Source organism: Hyla sarda, chromosome 5, assembly GCF_029499605.1.
Source record: "Hyla sarda isolate aHylSar1 chromosome 5, aHylSar1.hap1, whole genome shotgun sequence".
In the NCBI taxonomy this organism is placed as follows: Eukaryota; Metazoa; Chordata; class Amphibia; order Anura; family Hylidae; genus Hyla; species Hyla sarda.
Genome location: NC_079193.1, coordinates 134,399,752 through 134,419,164, shown reverse-complemented (window position 1 = coordinate 134,419,164; position 19,413 = coordinate 134,399,752). Strand labels below are relative to the sequence as shown.

At 40.3% G+C, this 19,413-nt stretch overlaps 1 protein-coding gene across 23 annotated transcripts in view; it reads right to left on the bottom strand.

Annotated features, from left to right (window-relative positions):
* The window catches only part of IKZF1 (IKAROS family zinc finger 1), a 373,972-nt gene that overhangs the window by 131,960 nt on the left and 222,599 nt on the right, over positions 1-19,413 (bottom strand). For 22 of the 23 annotated variants that reach the window (XM_056520296.1, XM_056520301.1, XM_056520299.1 and 19 more), the window contains one exon: positions 13,038-13,157. The exons of the other annotated variant lie outside the window; for it this stretch is intronic. In XM_056520296.1, the coding sequence (XP_056376271.1) occupies positions 13,038-13,157 (120 nt within the window). The remainder of the gene's footprint in view (positions 1-13,037; positions 13,158-19,413) is intronic. 23 annotated transcript variants of the gene reach the window in all.

The window sequence follows — 19,413 nt, the reverse complement described above, 5'->3', positions numbered from 1 at the left end:
TCTTTCAACTTCTGAGAAGGTCACGGTCCAGGATATTCTCCTTAGGCTCCCAAGATCTCTACTCAGGAGGTCTTTTACTTTTATCCACTTGTGCCTTCATGCGTGAAGAAGCCTGAGATAACGATTGCCGGTTTGCCAGATAGTAGAGAAGTCACGGACCAGCTCATCAACAGCAGACACACCGGAGGAGACTGGGAGAGGAAGAAGAGGATGGGGATGGAGTCCGTAGACAACAAAAAAAGGAGACAATCTCGTGGACTCGGAATCCTTATGATTATATGATAATTCAGCCCAGGGAAGAAGGTTGACCGAATCGTCTTGGCGAGTTAAAACAAAATGCCGAAGAAAAGTCTCTAGGACCAAACCGTTGTACTGAGGATGGTAGGCCGAGGAGAAGATTGATGTCCAGACAATTACGCCAGACAAACTGCACACCTCGGTCCGAAACGATATGCTGAGGAAGACCATGTAAACGAAAGACATGCAACAAGAAGTACTTCGCCAGCTGCGGGGCAGAAGGAAGACCTGGTAGAGGAATGAAATGAGCCATCTTGGAAAACCGATCTACAAAGACCCAGATGACAGTGTTATTATGAGATGGTGGCAAATCGGTGATGAAATCCATGGCGATATGCGACCAGGGAGTCTCTGGAATGGGTAAAGGCTGCAAGAGTCCTGCAGGTCTCTGTCGAGGAGTTTTGTCGCGGGCACAAGTTTCACAGGACCGAACAAAATCAGAAACATCGTGTTCAAGATGGGGCCACCAGTAATACTGGGAGATAAGAACTTGAGCCTTGCGTATTCCAGGATGTCCTGCTGTCAAGGAAGAATGATCCCATTTCAGGACCTTGCATCTCAATCTGGCAGGCACAAAGGATTTTCCCGGAGGAACTTGCTGAATCTCGGCAGGAGCTGCAGGAATCAAATGGTCAGGAGGAATAATATGCCTAGGCGTGGAGTCCAAACCAATGACGTCAGAGGACCTGGCGAGAGCATCAGCCCTGATGTTTTTGTCTGCTGGAAAGAAGTGAATGAAGAAGTTGAACCTAGAAAAGAATAGTGACCACGTTGCTGAGCAGACTGAAGGTATAGAAGATTTTTATGGTCTTAGTAGATGCTGACCGGATGAGAAGAACCTTCCAATAAATGTTGCCATTCCTCCAAAGCTAGATTGATAGCGAGGAGTTCAAGATCTCCAATGGAGCAATTCCTCTCAGTAGGAGAGAAGGTCTTGGAGAAGAACCCACAAGTAACAGCCTTGCCCTTGGCGCTTTTCTGAGTAAGAACGGCACTCACTCCAATAGATGAGGCATCAACCTCCAAAGCAAAGGGCCTCTCTGGATCAGGTCTTGTAAGCACGGGAGCAGTGGCAAACGCAGACTTTAAACGAGAGAAGGCCTCTTCGACTCTTGAGGCCAAGACTTAGGATTAGATGCCTTCTTAGTGAGAGCCATGATTGGAGCAACTAAGGATGAAAAATGTGGGATAAATTGACGATAATAGTTTGCGAACCCCAGAATGCGTTGAATAGCACGTAGGCCCAAAGGACGAGGCCAATCCAATACTGCAGACAATTTATCTGGATCCACCTGCAGGTCCTGGTGAGAAACAATGTAGCCAAGAAATGGAAGGCTAGATTTCTGGAACAGGCATTTCTCCAGTTTGTCGTAGAGATTATTCTTCTTCACTGAAGAACCAGACAAACATGAGTACGATGCTCCTCTAAGTTGGAAGAGAAGATCAGGATGTCATCTAGGTATACGACAACACAGGTGTAGAGAAGATCACGGAAGATATCATTGACAAACTCCTGAAAAACAGCTGGAGCATTGCAGAGACCAAATGGCATTACGAGATACTCAAAATGTCCGTCACGAGTATTGAAGGCCGTTTTCCACTCATCTCCCTTGCGGATACGAATGAGGTTATACGCTCCACGTAAGTCCAATTTGGAGAAGACCTTGGCACCACGTAGACGGTCAAAAAGTTCTGAGATAAGAGGTAGAAGGTAACGGTTCTTGACTGTGATTTTGTTAAGTCCCCTGTAGTCAATGCATGGATGGCGTGAGCCATCAGCATTCTTTCGAAGCACTGGCAAAACGGGAACATTCTTTCAGTTCCAGGATATAGTGATCAAGGCCCTGATCTTTGGCAACCAGGAAGGAGCGGGCTCAAGTACCTCTGGAACTGAAGGCGTCCGTATTTTGTTTGGGATCATTGTCATGCGAGAAAGACCCAGCCATATTTTATCTTCAATGTCCTTGCAGATGGAAGGAGGTTTTCACTCAAAATCTCACAATACATGGCCCCATTCATTCTTTCCTTTACACGGTCAGTCGGCCTGTTCCCTTTGCTGAAAAACAGCCCCAAAGCATGATGTTTCCAACCCCATGCTTCACAGTAGATATGGTGTTCTTTGGATGCAACTCAGCATTCTTTCTCCTCCAAACACGACAAGTTGAGTTTTTACCAAAAAGATCTATTTGGTTCCATCTGACCATATAACATTCTCCCAATCCTCTTCTGGATCATCCAAATGCTCTCTAGCAAACTTCAGACAGGTCCAGACATGTACTGGCTTAAGCAGAGGGACACGTCTGGCACTGCATGATTTGAGTTCCTGGCGGCGTAGTGTGTTACTGATAGTGGCCTTTGTTACTTTGGTCCCAGCTCTCTGTAGGTCATTCACTCGGTCCCTCCCGCGTGGTTCTGGGATTCTTGCCCACCATTCTTATGATAATTTTGACACCACAGGGTGAGATCTTGCGTGGAGCCCCAGATCGTGGGAGATTATCAGTGGTCTTTTAGGTCTTCCATTTTCTAATAGTTGCTCCCACAGTTGATTTCTTCACACCAAGCTGCTTGCCTATTGCAGATTCAGTCTTCCCAGCCTGGTGCAGGTCTACAATTTTGTTTCTGGTGTCCTTCAACAGTTCTTTGGTCTTGGACATAGTGGAGTTTGGAGTGTGACTGTTTGAGGTTGTGGACAGGTGTCTTTTATACTGATAACAAGTTCAAACAGGTGCCATTAATACAGGCAACAAGTGGAGGAGAGAGGAGATTCTTTAGTAGAAGTTACAGGTCTGTGAGAGCCAGAAATCTTGCTTGTTTGTAGGTGACCATTACAGGCCTCGCTCATCTTTTTTAAGTGGGAGAACTTGCACAATTGGTGGCTGACTAAATACTTTTTTCTCCTTAGCATGCTTCTTGTTTGTCAGTCACAGCAAGAATATCCTAGATAAACTTTGGAGTTCATCACCAAAAAATAGATGCAGACAGAAGATAATGATGACTTCCTTTAACAGTCACTGTTCCTACCAAAAAACACAAGTCTTCTTATGCCATTTTCCAGATTGCTTACTAATATATGATAATAAAAATAATTTAACTTGAAATGCCCTTAACTCCTTAAGGTTTTTTCGTTTTTGCACCTCCCCTTCTAAAAATCAGAATGCTTTCAATTTTGCACCTACAGACTCATATGAGGGCTTCTTTTTTGCGCCACCAATTGTATTATTGTATTTTGTAATGACTTCAATTATTTCACCCCAAAATTAATGGCGAAAGCATAAAAATTATTCGTGAGGTAAAATTGAAAAAAAAAAAAAATGCTATTTTGTAAATTTTGGGAGCTTCCGATTCTACACAGTGCACTTTTCGGTAAAAATGACACCATACATTTATTCTGTGGGTCCATACGGTTGCAATGATACCCAATTTTAATTTCGTATACGGGGCAGTATGAGGGCAATTTTTTTGTGCTTATCTTTATTCTGTAGTTCCATACAATTAAAATGACACCCAACTTATATAGGTTTGATTATACCGTAACTGTTTGCACGAAAATTAGTACGTTTAAAAATGTCCTCTTTTGACCCCTATAACAGATGTTTGTGCCGTGATTTGAAGTTTTTATGGTACCATTTTTGTTTTGATGGGACTTTTTGATCGCTTTTTATAAATTTTTTATGGTATACAAATCGACCAAAAATACGCAATTTTGGACATTGGCATTTTTTTGACATTGACCGTGCGGTTTAATTAACATTGTATTTTTATAGTTCGGACATTTATGCATGCGGCAATATATGTTTATTTTTGTTTACATTTTTTTATGGGAAAAGAGGGGTGATTCAAACTTTTATTCAGGAAGGGGTTAAATCACATTATTAACTTTTTTTTTTTAGCCCCATAGTGTACTTTTATATTCAATCATTTGATTGCATACACTGAACAATGCTATGCCACAGCATAACATTGATCAGTGTAACCTGTGCTCGATTGCTCCAGCCTGGATCTCAGGCTTGGAGCAATGGAGCAACAATCGGACAGCGAGGAGTAAGGTAAGGCGCCTCCGCTGTCCACTCAGCTGTTCGGGATGCCGCGATTTCACGGTGGCGGTCCCGAACAGCTCGGTATTTTCTCCCGCTTTAGATGCCATGATCAACTTTGATCGCGGCGTCTAAAGGGTTAAAGGGGTACTACGCCCCCTAGACATCTTATCTCCTATACAAAGGATAGGGTATAAGATGTCAGATCGCCGTGGTCCCACTGCCGGGGAGCCCTGGGATCCCCGCTGCGGCACCCCGCTATCATTACAGCACAGAGCAAGTTCGCTCTGCACGTAATGACGGGCAATACAGGGGCCGGAGCATCGTTACGTCACGGCTCTGCCCCTCGTGACGTCACGGCTCGCCCCTTTCAATACAAGTCTATGGGAGGGGACGTGGTGGTCGTCACCCCCCCCTGCCATAGACTTGCATTAAGGGGACGGGCCGTGATGTCACGAGGGGCGGAGCCATGACGTCACGCTGCTCCGTCCCCTGTATCGCCCGTCATTACGCACAGAGTGAACTCGCTCTGTGCTGTAATGATAGCGGGGTGCCGCAGCGGGGATCCCGGGGCTCCCCAGCAGCGGGACCACGGCGATCTGACATCTTATCCCCTATCCTTTGGATAGGGGATAAGATGTCTAGGGGCGGAGTATCCCTTTAATACCGGACATCAGCTGATCGGCGACCGGGACCCAGCAAGTATGAAGCTTCACATAACGGGAGCCTGCCACGGACGTAAATATACGTCCGTGGTCGTTAAGAGGTTAAATATTTAAATGCTCATATTAAACATTTTCTCCAGTTGCACATTTAGCTATGATTGGGTGCATAGTATATAAGGGGACATCTAAGAATATAAAAGGGATATTTATCAAAACTGCCCAGAGGATAAGTTGCTGAGCTGCCCATAGCAACCAATCAGATAGCTTATTTCATTTTGCAGAGGCCTTTTCAGAAATGAAAGAAGCAATCTGATTGGTTGTTATGGGCAACTTTTCCTCTAGACATTGTAGGGAACAGCTCACGCGGTGGGGTCGGCAATGACAGTATTCACACAGGCAGCGGGTTTCAAACGTCCAGGAGGATGTTAACTTCAATGACTTTAGGCACAAAGCACAGTGCAAACAAAGAAAACAAAACCTTAGCCTGTCCGGCTCTAACTAAACATCAGGATACCTCACTATCCTACTGCAGGCCTAATGTCAAACTCACAAATTGTCCATAGAGGAAGGTTCAGACTTGGTAGGTTTGAGCTGCAGTGCTGGCTGTTGCTGCTTTTCATCTCATTCTCTCCTACAGCTCTCAAACCCAAACAGTCTTTTGTGTTGTACGGTTTCCTCCTCAGCAATCAACACAGGAAGCCTTACCTGAGAACACCTTGGAGAAGGGAAAACCCATAGTGAACTAGGGGTGTACACTGGCGCACTGAAACCTCCAACCTGTCCTCCAGTCCAGGTAATACAGCCCATGTAACTAAAAGGAAAACAGTCAGCAAGCTCACCCATACTAAACCCAATATATTGGGTTATAGTGTGGGTAAATAGGAGTCTGTAACGTGCTAACTTATTTAGTAAAGTTTTGTTTTGGCCGAGTTTGCGTCCTCTGAAGTGTATGCCATCCATCCTGGTTTTGCACGCAGCAGGCGGGTCCCCCGCCGGCAATCTTACTTTGTGTTTCAAAAGCAGGCGCCTGAAGCCCGCCCCCTTGTTGCATATACATTTTTTGCTTGCCTGCTGCATGCAAAACCGGGATGGATGGTGGACACTTTAGAGGACTCAAATTCGGCCAAAACAAAACTTGGTAGTTTTGTAATTGAGCACGTTACAGACTCCCAATGTATTGGGTTTAGTGTGGGTGAACTTGCTGACAATTTTCCTTTAAACAAAAGAGCCCTAGCAGACTATAACCACCACTTTTGCATGCACTTTACCACAACAGGTTTTGATAAATCTCCCCCATAGTCACATTTTGTGGTGTAATTCAGAATATCTCAAATCTAGTAAAAAGAGATGTTTTGCATTGTGGAGGCAAAATAATGTAAAAAAAAAAGAGACAGAAGCTCAATTCCAGCTACATAGCTTATTCTTCTACGTTAGAGATGAAGCATGAAGTTGGCATAATTTAAAGCCAATCATTCCTCGAATGGTTTCAGGTCTAGCATAGTAGCTATGTTCCTGGAAGAATTGAATGAGACACAAACGTGATAATTCTGTGTTTGGAATACCTTGACTGCACAATTCAATGTTTACTTGGGAATGAATCACAAGCAAATTTCATGCTTTGTAAGAAGCATATGATTTTTTTTCTCTAGCTAACATGAGAAAGTGAAATATAAGCACTACTGGGATAAAGGAACTGTAATTTTTATCAAGCAATGGAAGCAATTTGCCTAAATAACTTTAATAACTGTAACTTTAATAACTGTAACTTTAATATCTTTCTTTTCGCAACATGTAGAGGTGGAAGTGCAGTTCATAAGCTCACTACTATTGTTTCAACTATCTGCACAGAGCCAGTACAGCAGCACATAGAGCCATCTGTGTACTGTGTAAAGTTCCTTTGACCTGTACCATATGCCTTAGTAGTAGTGCCTCTAAAAAAGAATCCCTCCATAATTGAGCGTTCAAACAGAACATTTGACAAAAGAAATATAAAATTTTTAAAATCTTTTAGTAGTTGCAGCTTAAACTTGTAAGTACAATTTCAAAACTGTCAAAGAAACTGTGAATTGAAACAGTTAAATCAAACTTTCCCTGTTCATCTCTCAGTTTGCCAGGTACCCTCTAAAGGAAAGGAAAGAACCAGGTTATCCAAAAAAATATATGCCAGCTGCTCCCTCATATACAGATTCAGCATGAAGTCACAGTACAAGGGTCCAAAACTGTTTGATAAAAGTATTTATGGATTGTATAATATACAGTCAAGGAGGGATATTTATCAGGAAGAGTGGTGCAGTTGCCCATAGCAACCAATCAGATTGATTCTTTCATTTTTCAGTGACCTTTTAAAAAAATAAATAAATAAATAAATGAATGATGCATTCTGATTGGTTGCTATATGCAATTGCACCACTCTTCCTCTACCCAGGATTTGATACATGTCCCCAAAAGTTTTTAGTTTTGCCTTGCAAAACTTGTCTAGCACTGGTTGCTACAGTTACATTTACTGTAAAAAAACAACTGCTAAGTCTTTCTCCATGTGAGTTGAACCCAGGGTTTTCCCATTAAGTAAATATTCCTAGCCTAAATTTTTCCTCCCCATGTACATAACCTTACATTTATTAGTGTTGAACTTCATCTGCCACTTTTCAGCCAAATCTTCTAACCTATCCAAATCCAACAGTGCACTGTCCTTTATTGTGTTAACCACTGAACCGAATCCCCTATTTTGTCACTTCCAAACCCCTGAAGGACACAGCCCATTTTGGCCTTAAGGACACAGAAAATTTCATTTTTGCATTTTCGTTTTTTCCTTCTCGCCTTCTAAGAGGCATAACTATGTAAGGGCTTGTTTTTTGCGTGACCAATTTTTCTTTGTAATGGCACCTTTCATTTTACCATAAAATGTATGGCACAACAAAAAAATATTATTTGTGTGGGGAAATTGAAAAGAAGAAATTTTGGAGGGTTTTATTTTTAAGCTGTAAGTGTTACAGTAAAACTGACATGTTTTATTTATTCTGTGGGTCAGTACAATTAAAATGATACCCATGTTTACATGCTTTTTTTTTTTAAATTATTGCTATGCTTGTAAAAGAAACAAAAATTAGTAAGTTTAACCCCTTAAGGTCACGTCCCCTTCCATAGACAAGAATGGAGAGGGCGTAACATCACGACCACGGCCACCAAAACTGGCGTTCTGAACATAAATGTTTAGAATGCCGGGGTCCCAGTCCGAAAATTTTGTGTGTGTGTGTTAGGGGGGTGGGGAGGTTTGTGGACCCCCACAATCAGACATCCTTTGGATAGGGGGTGAGATTCATTTTTGCGTTTTCATTTTTTTCATCCTCGTCTTCTAAGAGCAACAACTCTTTTATTTTAACATCTACAGACCTATGTCAGGGCTTGTTTTGTGCACAACCAGTTGTACTTTCTAATGATACCTTTTATTGAGCATTAAATGTAGATGAAAATAAAGAAAAAATATAATTTGTGTGGGGAAATTGAAAAGAAATCCGCAATTGTGCAAATTTGGGGGGTTTTCTTTTTACATCATTTTTACTTTATGGTAAAAATTATGTTCTATTTGTTTTGTAGGTCAATGCGATAAAAACGATATCCGAATATAAATAGTTTTTTTTTATTATTGTACTTTAACAAAAAGTCAAACTGTATTTAACAAAATCACTATGCTTAAAACTCTCCTTTTATAACTTTTTTATTTTTCCGTATATGGGGCTAATTTTTTGCAATGTGATCTGCAGTTTTTACCGGTACCATTATTGTTTTGATGGGACTTTTTGATCACTTTTTATAATTTTTTTTCTGATATATGATGTGACGTATGTGATGTCACCATGGCCATAGTAACACCAAATATGTTAATTTTCTTTTTTTTTCTTTTTTGAAAAATGGGAAAATAAGGGAGATTTTATTATGTATTATGGGAGGGGGTTTTATATAATTAATATAGACTTTTATATATATATATATTTTTTTTTTTTTTACACTTATTAAGTCCCCATATGGGATTTTTATATGCAATCATTAGATTGCATTAACTGTTTAATGCTATGCCTATAGCATAGAATTATATAGTGTTATCGGTGATCCTCTAATACAACCTAGCTAAGCTAGGCTGCATCAGTGAATGGGCAATCGGTAGCAGGAGGCAGATTAGGGGACCCTCCTCTGCCATCTTAGTTTATGGTCCCCCCCCCCGTGATCACTTTGTGGGGGGGGGGGGGGGGGGGGCTACGATAAGCTCTACTGAGTTAACCAGCAACTTTCACTTTCGGTTAAGACACTGTGATCTGCATTGATCACAGTGTCTAAAGGGTTAATGACGGGCAGCAGCGGGCACACCAGGTGCGCCCTGGTGCCTTAAGTTCCAACTGGCAAGGACGTACCTGTAAGCCCTGCATCTGGAACGGGTTAAAATTGTCCTATTCTGACCCCTATAACTGTCTCTTTTTTCCATATATGGGGCTGTATGAGGGCTTATTTTTTGTGGTGTGATCTGTAGTTTTTGTCGATACCACGTTTGTGTGTATATGTGATTTTGTGATTTGTTCTAGGATGTGATGGGAGTAAAAGCAGCAATATTGGACTTTTTTTTTATGTTTACGCCACTCACCGTACATACCAAATATGTCTTTTATTATACAATTTTTTACACTTTTTTAGTCCCCACATCTTTTCATTGCAAATACTGAACAGTGCTATGCATAGGCATAGCACTAATCTGTATTATTTGCGATCTACTTCTTTAGTCTGCTAAAAGGTAGACCAGAGAAGAAGAGCGCAGCAGCTAGCTGGTGAGGTGGCAGGTCATTGGAGCTCTGGCAGTCATATTAACACATTGGACCCCCGCGATTATACCAGGAGGGGTCTGATGTTTGTCTATACACCCCTGCATAATTTTAGATGCCTTAATCAGTATTGATCACGGCATCTGAAGGGTAAATGGTGGACATCAGCAGGATCGCTGATGTCCAGCATTATACATGAGGTCCCGGCTTCTCAGAACAGCAGCTGGCTAGCCAGATCACCATGTTGGGCTACACAGTGATAGCGGGACCACGTGACATACATGTTCGTAGCTGTGTGCTTAGTACATACTTGTACATTGCATGTCCTCTAAGGGTTACATCCCTAATATTCTGCTACCTCTCTGGTGTGGCATGTGGTACAGGTTCTTTCCTTAGGCTTGTCAAAGTGGTGGTCACATAACACAACTACACTACTGAAATGTATGGATGCAGCAGAGCTATGGGGACACAGATGATACTACAGGAACACTGGTAGTAAGTGTGTATTGTATGGACAATTAAAACCCAGAAGTGTTTCTTTAGTGTCATACATATGTAAACATAGTCTATATATGACCATTTGTTTCTAATGTCTAATTATATTAGACATATTTCTGGCATACTTAACAAATGTGCTGTGAAAGAAGTCTAGGTGTAATAAGGCTTTATTCACTCATCAAGTTCTTGATGTACATTTTTTTTCTTCTTCACAGGAGTGGATGTATGCATTTATGAATAGGCTTTTACTTTTCATGTTTCCTTATGCGGTTATCCATAATTGGCTTTAAGAACAAAAAATATGCATTTAAAAAACTGCACTGTTTTTTGTGTGGTGCAGTCTTAGGAAAAAAACTTGAACAACTGTGTACACTGGGGAAAATAAAACTACTGGTGTTTTCTGCCTTTATTTGTGTTTTTTTTTAAAAAGCCTGCTAGGGAGAGCACATCATTAGGGTAAGTAAAGACAGGCACCAGGAAGAAGAGAAAAACCACTGATGGACTGGGCGCTGAGTATGCTTTAATTCATTATTTTACAGCCATAGCGTGGAGCAATTTAGTTAAGTAAATGGGTAGAGTTTAAATTAGGGAAAGTGTAACTGCAACTAAATCTTACCTCTAAAGGCTGTTCACCTCTTCAAAAAAATGTTTATTCTCTCAATGCATATAAAATAAAAACTAAAGCAATTTTGCAGTAGGTCCAGATTTAAAAAATCTCCTACCATTTCACTTCTACAGCTCCTATGTAGAACATGGGGTCATTTACTTAATATTCACAATTTTTTCCATTTATCCCTTATATGTATCAAATCAATGTGTTTTTGTGTTTTTAACTTTATATAGGCACTGTAATTTGCAAAAGCTTTTTTACCCAAGAATATACACAAATTTTTCACCCAAAAGTATACACATTTTTTTAAAGCAATAAATATTACAAATATGTATATAATGTTCTTATCAACATTGCATAAAAAGTTTTTGCAAATGACAGGCACATTTTAAACGCCTTCATATTAACCTTTTAAGGACGCCGGGCGTATGCATACGCCCTGCATCCCGAGTCCTTAAGGACGTGGGGCGTATGCATACGCCTGAGGGAATTCCGGTCCCCGCCGCTAGCCGGACCCGGCATCCCGGCACATCGCCGAGAGGGGTCCTGAGACCCCCCATGTCGGCGATCGCAGAAAATCGCATGTCAATTCAGACATGCGATTTTCTGCTATTCCAGGTTGATCGGGTCTCTGGTGACCCAATAACCTGGAAAATAGGGATGATCGGAGCTGTCAGGGACAGCCCTGATCATCCTGAGGGCTAGGAGCGAGGTCGCAGTGCTGCGATCTCCTCCTATCCCCTGCCATTGGTCAGAACTGATTCTGACCAATGGCAGGGCAGACTGGAGACTGCTGAAACCTGGCTATGGTAGGGAAACCACATTGGGGGGGGGGGGGGAATGAAAGTGAAAGTAAAGTGATCTTTACTGTGGCAACCACTAGGAAGGCCAAACTGCAACTCCCAGCGTGCCCAGACAGCCAAAGGCTGTCTGGGCATGCTGGGAGTAGTAGTTTTGTAACATCTGGAGGGTCACAGTTTGGAGACCACTGTTACAGTGGTGCCCAAACGGTAGCCCTCCAGATATTGCCAAACTACAACTCTCAGCATGCCTAGACTGCCCAGGCATGCTGGGAGTTGTAGTTCTGTAACATCTGTCCCTTCAGATTTTGCAATTTTCATGAAATTTTTGAAAATTGCTGCTCTACTTTGAAGCCGATCTAATTTTTTTCAAAAAGCAAAAATATGTCCATTTTATGATGCCAACATAAAGTGGACATATTGTATTTGTGAATTAAAATAAAATGTATTTGAAATATCCATTTTCCTTACAAGTAGAGAGCTTCAAAGTTAGAAAAATGCAAAATTTTCATGAAATGTTGGGATTTTTCACCAAAAAAGGATGCAAGTAATGCCGAAAATTTGGCACCAAAATAAAGTAGAATATGTCACGAAAAAACAATCTCAAAATCAGAATATTCGGTAAAAGCGTTTTCGAGTTATTAATTCGTAAAGCGACGGTGGTCAGAATTGCGAAAAAGGGCTCAGTCCTTAAGGTGAAAAAGGGCTGCGTCCTTAAGGGGTTAAAAATCACAGCCTTAAAAATTGACCAAAACAGGGTGAACTATTTCATAAATCATTTGGAATGTGAAAAATTTAAAAAACACAAACCCATGCTTCGGAAAATTTGCTTAAAATGGTGAACAGGGTGAAAAATAGTAAAACTTTGGCGTATGTATGGTGCATGATGTTCTGCAGCCATATCCTCTTTTTATCCATCATATCCATAAAGATTCTGCAGGCATATCCTCTTTTTATCCGTCCATTCCTTTTGGCTAACCTGCCAAATGTATGATAGCACCAAGGGACAAAAGGAAGAAATTATAAGACTGCAGATTGCATTGCAGGATTGCATAACATATAATTTGTTTGCTGTCTGTTACCATAGAAGCGCATAGTTTGCATTGCAGCTGCAGAAACAAAATAATGGGACATTTTTTTTTTCAACATCTACCGCATATTGCTTCATTTTTGTGATTTTTTGAGAGAATAAAACATTTTGGTTGTAGCGTTTTTACACAAATCTGTAAATGCCCATGTTGTCATATATATATATACATATATATAAATATATATATATATATATATATATATATATATATACATACATATATAAAATATCTTACCAATAGATTTCTCAGTCTTGGCAGCCTGTTGTGACGCTGCATTGGTTGAAAGATCCTCAGGCATAGGCATGGGTTCATCATTATCTTCCAAACCTTCACTTAATGCAGGACTTTGATTTCCTGTAAGTAAATCAAAAACTGAACCATTAGAATTAATGAAAGTCAGATTTGGGGCATATGGCAGGTTCAGATAGAGTGCTGTGATATTGGAAATGTCCTTTCTAAAGAAAGACTTAGATCAGAATAATATTTTCTCACAGGTTGGCATCTGTACACATGCCTGGCTCTAAATATACAGCTAATATATGGTGGAAATGAACATGTGGTCACGTAATTGATTAATTTTGCCTCTAGACATCTTATCCCCTATCCAAAGGACAGGGGATAAGATGTCTGACTGCGGGGGTCCTGCCGCTGGGGACCCCCGCTGTCATCAGCTGCACGGAGCGAAGATGATGAATCACGATACAGGGGCCAGAGTATCATGACGTCACGCCCCCGCCCCCTCGTGACATCACGCCCCACCCCCTCAATGTAAGTCTATGGAAGGGGGTGGGCCGTGACATAACGATACTCTGGCCCCTGTATCCTGTATAGTGAGTCATCAACACGGAGAGATCTCCATGCAGCTGATGACATGCGGGTGCTGCAGGAGAGATTGCGGTTGGCCCCAGCGGCGGGACCCCCGCGATCAGACATCTTATCCCCTATCCTTTGGATAGGGGATAAGATGTCTAGGGGCGGAGTACCCCTTTAAGATGAGCAATGGGAATACAAATCTAGCAAATCAGCATTAGTACAATGAGCTTTTTACAAGGCTCAATGATCCCCTGGATCGTTTTTGCAGCCCTTCATTTGCCTTATTGTCGGCTGCACATACAGTTTGATCAGGGAGATGCGCAACTGACCAATAGAAATAATATTAATCAATAAGGATAGAAATCCCTGCCCATAAGAACCAAAAAATGTAATGGTCATGCAATTGAATAAAAAAAATTTTGCTCCTTTCAATTGGATGAACAGTGATGGAGGCAGAGAGAGACACAAAGAGGCTGAAGGAGCTAGCAGTTGTAAAAGTGTAGGGGTGATCCTACACATGGCGACTGCCACATTTATTAAAGGGGAACTCTAACTACAGGATAGGGAATAAGTGTCTGATTGTGGGGGATCTGACTGTTGGGACCCCCGCGATCTCCTGCCCGGTTCCCCCGGCTCTCCGGATGCACAGAACGCCACAGCCTGCTGTCCCCTTCTGGAAACGCTGGGATGATGTCCTGTTCTGGCTTCAGCAGTCTCTTCTTGAATGTACTGTATGTGACCACAGTGGGCAGCAAATCCTCATTGGATTGGGAAAACCAGTCTATTGATTTAGCTTTAGCAACATATGTGCAGCACAGAAAAGTGGTGGATAAAATCCAGGAAAACAGGAATTACCATACGGTGCTTTTACTCCTTGGACAGATGCAGGCAACAGTCCATATGACAGGTTAGTTCTTTATTGTGCTCAGAACAATAAAGCACAATAAAGAACTAACCTGTCATATGGACTGTTGCCTGCATCTGTCCAAGGAGTAAAAGTGCCGTATGGTAATTCCTGTTTTCCTGGATTTTATCCACCACTTTTCATTGCCCATCCAGCGACCGAGAGGAACCTGGAAAGGAAACCGTGGCTGCTGACCTCCATTTCTTCCTGCAAGTCTATATGCCTGCTGAGGTGTTGTGCTCTTAGCACAACACGATGTGGTAAGCCTTCAATTTTTGTGCACATTGAAGCCACTCTGCTATACCGTCCACACTAGGAGCGCACCTTGTTGTTTTTTTGTCTTTTTCACATATGTGCAGCACAAGCATTAGAGCAAATAATAAATTCCCACCAAAAAGTACAAAGCAGGGGCCATCCATATAGCATACAAAAGGAAATTTCTAAAGCTGCATAAACCAGTCACCCTGTCAGTGACTTATTGATTCTTGCTGATCTGAATGGGGAATACAGGCATATGGAAATTCAAAACAAAAACTACTTGTCCAAAGGACTAAAATGGGGACACAATCTAATTGTCCCTCATGACAATCAACTTGTCCTAGTGCACAAAATAATTTCAACGAAAAAAGTATGTAAAAAAGGTTTTTATCTTCTAATAGTCATAATGCTTTCATTTTCCACCTACAGACCCATAAGATGGCTTGTTTTTTGCACCACCAAATGTACTTTGTAATTACATCAATCATTTCCCCACCAAATCTACCGCAAAAAAATATATATATATTTGTGCACTTCGCAGTGCACTTTTTGGCATTAGTTATATACGTTTTGTTTTATTTTACTACTTTAAAAAAATTATAACTTTATGTATGATAATTAGTATGCTTAAACCTTTCCTCTGACCCCCCCATAACTCTTTTACTTGTCCATATACAGGAATGTATAAGGGCTAATTTTTTGCTCTGTGATCTGTGACCATTTTTATTTTGATGGGACGTTCTGATTGCTTTTTAATTTTTTTTTTTCCTGGTGTATGAAGAGACCAAAAATATGCAATTCTTGACTTTGGTATTTTTTTACGTTTATGCCATTGACTATGTTTAATTAACAATAAATAGTAATAGTTCGGACATTAACGCACACAACCATATCACATATGTTAACATTTATTTTGGTTCACAGAATTCTATTTTAAAAAATCGGAAAAAGTGGGGTGATTCAAACTTTTATTAGGGAAGGAGCTTATTCACATTTATTCACTTTTATTTTACACTTATTTACAGTTTTTTAGGCTCCATGTGAGACTATTACATACGATCTTCAGATGGCAAACACTGAACAATGCTGCTCCATAGAACAGCATAGATCAGTGTTATCAGAGATCCATTGCTACAGCCTGCAATGGCTGGATGACAGGGAAGCAGGTAAAAGACATTCATCCGTCATTACAGCTGCGTGGGTGTCCAGATCAGCTACCCCGAGCTACCGGCACTAGATTTTGGCACTTTTAGATGCTGCAATCAACTATGTTTTTGGTGACTAAAAAGTTAATGTTGGACATCGGCCTGTCTGGCATTATCCATGGGTCCTGAGCTAGCGTTATACCGCTGTCAAATCAATGCATCGTATAAAGACGGCATTCTGTGGCAAGGTGTTAAAGCGGTGCTTGTACAGGGCATCCAGGACGTAAGGCCTGGATCTTCGAGCAGAATCCTCATGCCCAGTGTGCTAGAATTCCCTAGCTGCCCGGGACATGCAGTTCAGGCGATATTATTTCCACAACCCTGGGAATATAAATAAAAAAAATTTTCATTGCAGTAGCAACACTTTCCTGGTCCCTTGGCAAGTCCCAATGTTGACAATATGTTAATATGTTCTGGCCAGAATGAGGAAAATGTATCTCATATGATATAATATACTGATATAACTGACTGTATTTCAGTTAGTAAAACTAAATTCAATGACACTGCATGCTGAGCAAGGAGTTAAAGGGGTTTTCCAGGAAAAAACTTTTTTTTATATATCAACTGGCTCCAGAAAGTTAAACAGATTTGTAAATTACTTCTATTAAAAAATCTTAATCCTTTCAGTACTTATGAGCTTCTGAAGTTAAGGTTGTTCTTTTCTGTCAAAGTGCTCTCTGATGACACGTGTCTCGGGAACCGCCCAGTTTAGAAGAGGTTTGCTATGGGGATTTGCTTCTAAACTGGGCGGTTCCCGAGACACGTGTCATCAGAGAGCACTTAGACAGAAAAGAACAACCTTAACTTCAGAAGCTCATAAGTACTGAAAGGATTAAGATTTTTTTAATATAAGTAATTTACAAATCTGTTTAACTTTCTGGCCAGTCAGTTGATATATATATATATATATATATATATATATATATATATATATATATATAATGTTTTTCCTGGATAACCCCTTTAAGAGAAGAGATAACTTTACTATTATGAATATTACATTCTCTTGATAGATGACTTTTACATTATGCAGCACAGTAATGAACATCTGTACTAATGACTGATTGGAAATAAAGTTTATAGAAAACAATGTGACAATCAAAAGCTCCGCCCACTCCACACTCATATATATATATATATATATATATATATATGCTCATGTTTTTTCCTTTTCACATTCAAAGACCTATAGCTTAGAATGTAAAAAGCTATAGGTCTTGTACTTTTCATTGTATGATAAAAAAAAGTGTGCCAATGTATTACAGAGTCAGGGGGGAAAAAATTATGTAAGGCTAAATTGAAACAAATATGGCACTGCGCATTTTTGTGGGGAATAATTTTTTTGGAGCTCTTAAAGGGGTATTCCAGGATTTTTTTTTATTTGACTATGCTATAGGGGCTGTAAAGTTAGTGTAGTTGATAATATAGTGTCTGTACCTGTGTGTGATGGTTTTCTCACTATTCTTCTGTGATTTTCACTCCAATATTTATTTTTACCAGCATACAAAATGACTGTTGTCTCAGATTTTTCCCTGCTTGCAATGTGGCCGAGACCTGATTCACCTGACAGGCTCACTGATGATAGGGAGCCTGTCGGCTTCAATGGGTGGAGGGATCGCTTGGTGGGAGAGAGATCAATCTGCAACAGCTGTAGGCACCCTGATTGAAAACCACACTGATTTGAATGGATGCAGCTCATTTATGTTTCAATGGGAGGGGTGGCTGATGTGTGGGAGGGAGGAAGATGGAATTGTGGGATTTGTAGTCAAAAAAAGAAAAGTCACACAGGAATTACCAGTTCACAAACAGCTAGCCACAGTGTTATGGTAATCTCACAACACAGCCATTTAGCCCAAATCCTTCCTAAGCATGTCCATTACTGCCTGCCAGGTACGTACTAAAATCCCCTTATGGTGGATTAATCCTTTAATATGGTAAATCTGACATGCTAACTTTATTCTATAGGTTAATACGATTCAATGATATGGCAAAAAAATGTATAAATAGAAAACTTGAAAAAGAAAAAAAAGTTTGTTTAATGACATGCTCTGATCTATATAAATTTTTCTATTTTTCCACCTATTGAGCATTGTTAGTTTTTTCTTTTTGCAGCATGAGCTGTAGTTTTTAACAGTACCAAATTTGCTTATATGTGCATTTTGATCACTTTTTATTACGTTTTTTTATGGGACAATTGCCCATCCAGCAAGCAACAGGAAGACTGGTAAGCAATTACATTACAGAGCTGCCAATGGTTTCCCCAGACACCAGGGATTACTAGCATTTGATGTTAACATGCTGTGATAGCTATTGATCATGGCATTTAACCATTTAAATTATGGACATCGGAGCCAGCTCTGATGTCCGTCATTACTGGCAGATGTCAGCTGCTGAAAGCAGTGGGCATTTTCCGGTTATGACTTGGATCCAACGTGTGGGCTCACGCCATATTCCCACTTGATCCATGACGCCATGGATTGGGAAGGGGTTATCTTCAGTGGAAGACATATAATTTCATTCAACCTAACAAAATATTAAGTTTTTTGTGGGAAGTAAATCATAGTGTGACTCCTTTAAGCTGCCCTGGATTTAACAAAGTCTTAATAGAGAGTCTAGATTCACTGTGAAGAGTAGCCGTGTATGTATATATATATATATATAAAGCTTGTCTCTACAAAATTCTGTTAGTCCAATAAAAAAGGTATTACAAGATACTGCAACATTTCTGATTTGCATCTATATATATATATATATATATATATATATATATATATATATATATATATGTATATATAAATAAGAAACTCCAGCAGCACACCAGTATAGTGAAAAACAATTGTGAAGTTTATTCACCCAAAGTTTTGCGACATTTCGGCAGTCCAATTACAGCCTTTCTCAAGCATGAGGAAGGCTGTAATTGGACGGCCGAAACGTCGCAAGACTTTGGGTGAATAAACTTCACAATTGTTTTTCACTATACTGGTGTGCTGCTGGAGTTTCTTATTTTTGGATGTCTACTTCAAGTCTACGGACCAGAGCCTATACCAGCTTGCACTCGACACCTGAGCAACTTCTAGTTGTGCTGCTTCTTCCGGTATCATCTGTATATATATATATATATATATATATATATATATATATATATATATAAATCCAACAAGTGCAGCACTCAAATAAAGTAAAGTGCATTTATTTTTTCATGTCTCAATACAGCTGTATTGAGACATGAAAAAATAAATGCACTTTACTTTATTTGAGTGCTGCGCTTGTTGGATTTCCATATTTCAAGAACTCTGATCAGGTCTAACGGACTGGGCTGAGTAGTGCTGGGGCTTTTCTTTATTATATAAATAATAATAATACAAAATCAAATTTTTGCAATATACAAATGACCCCCTAATCGCAATAAAAATTGTGAGAGGCTATGTTT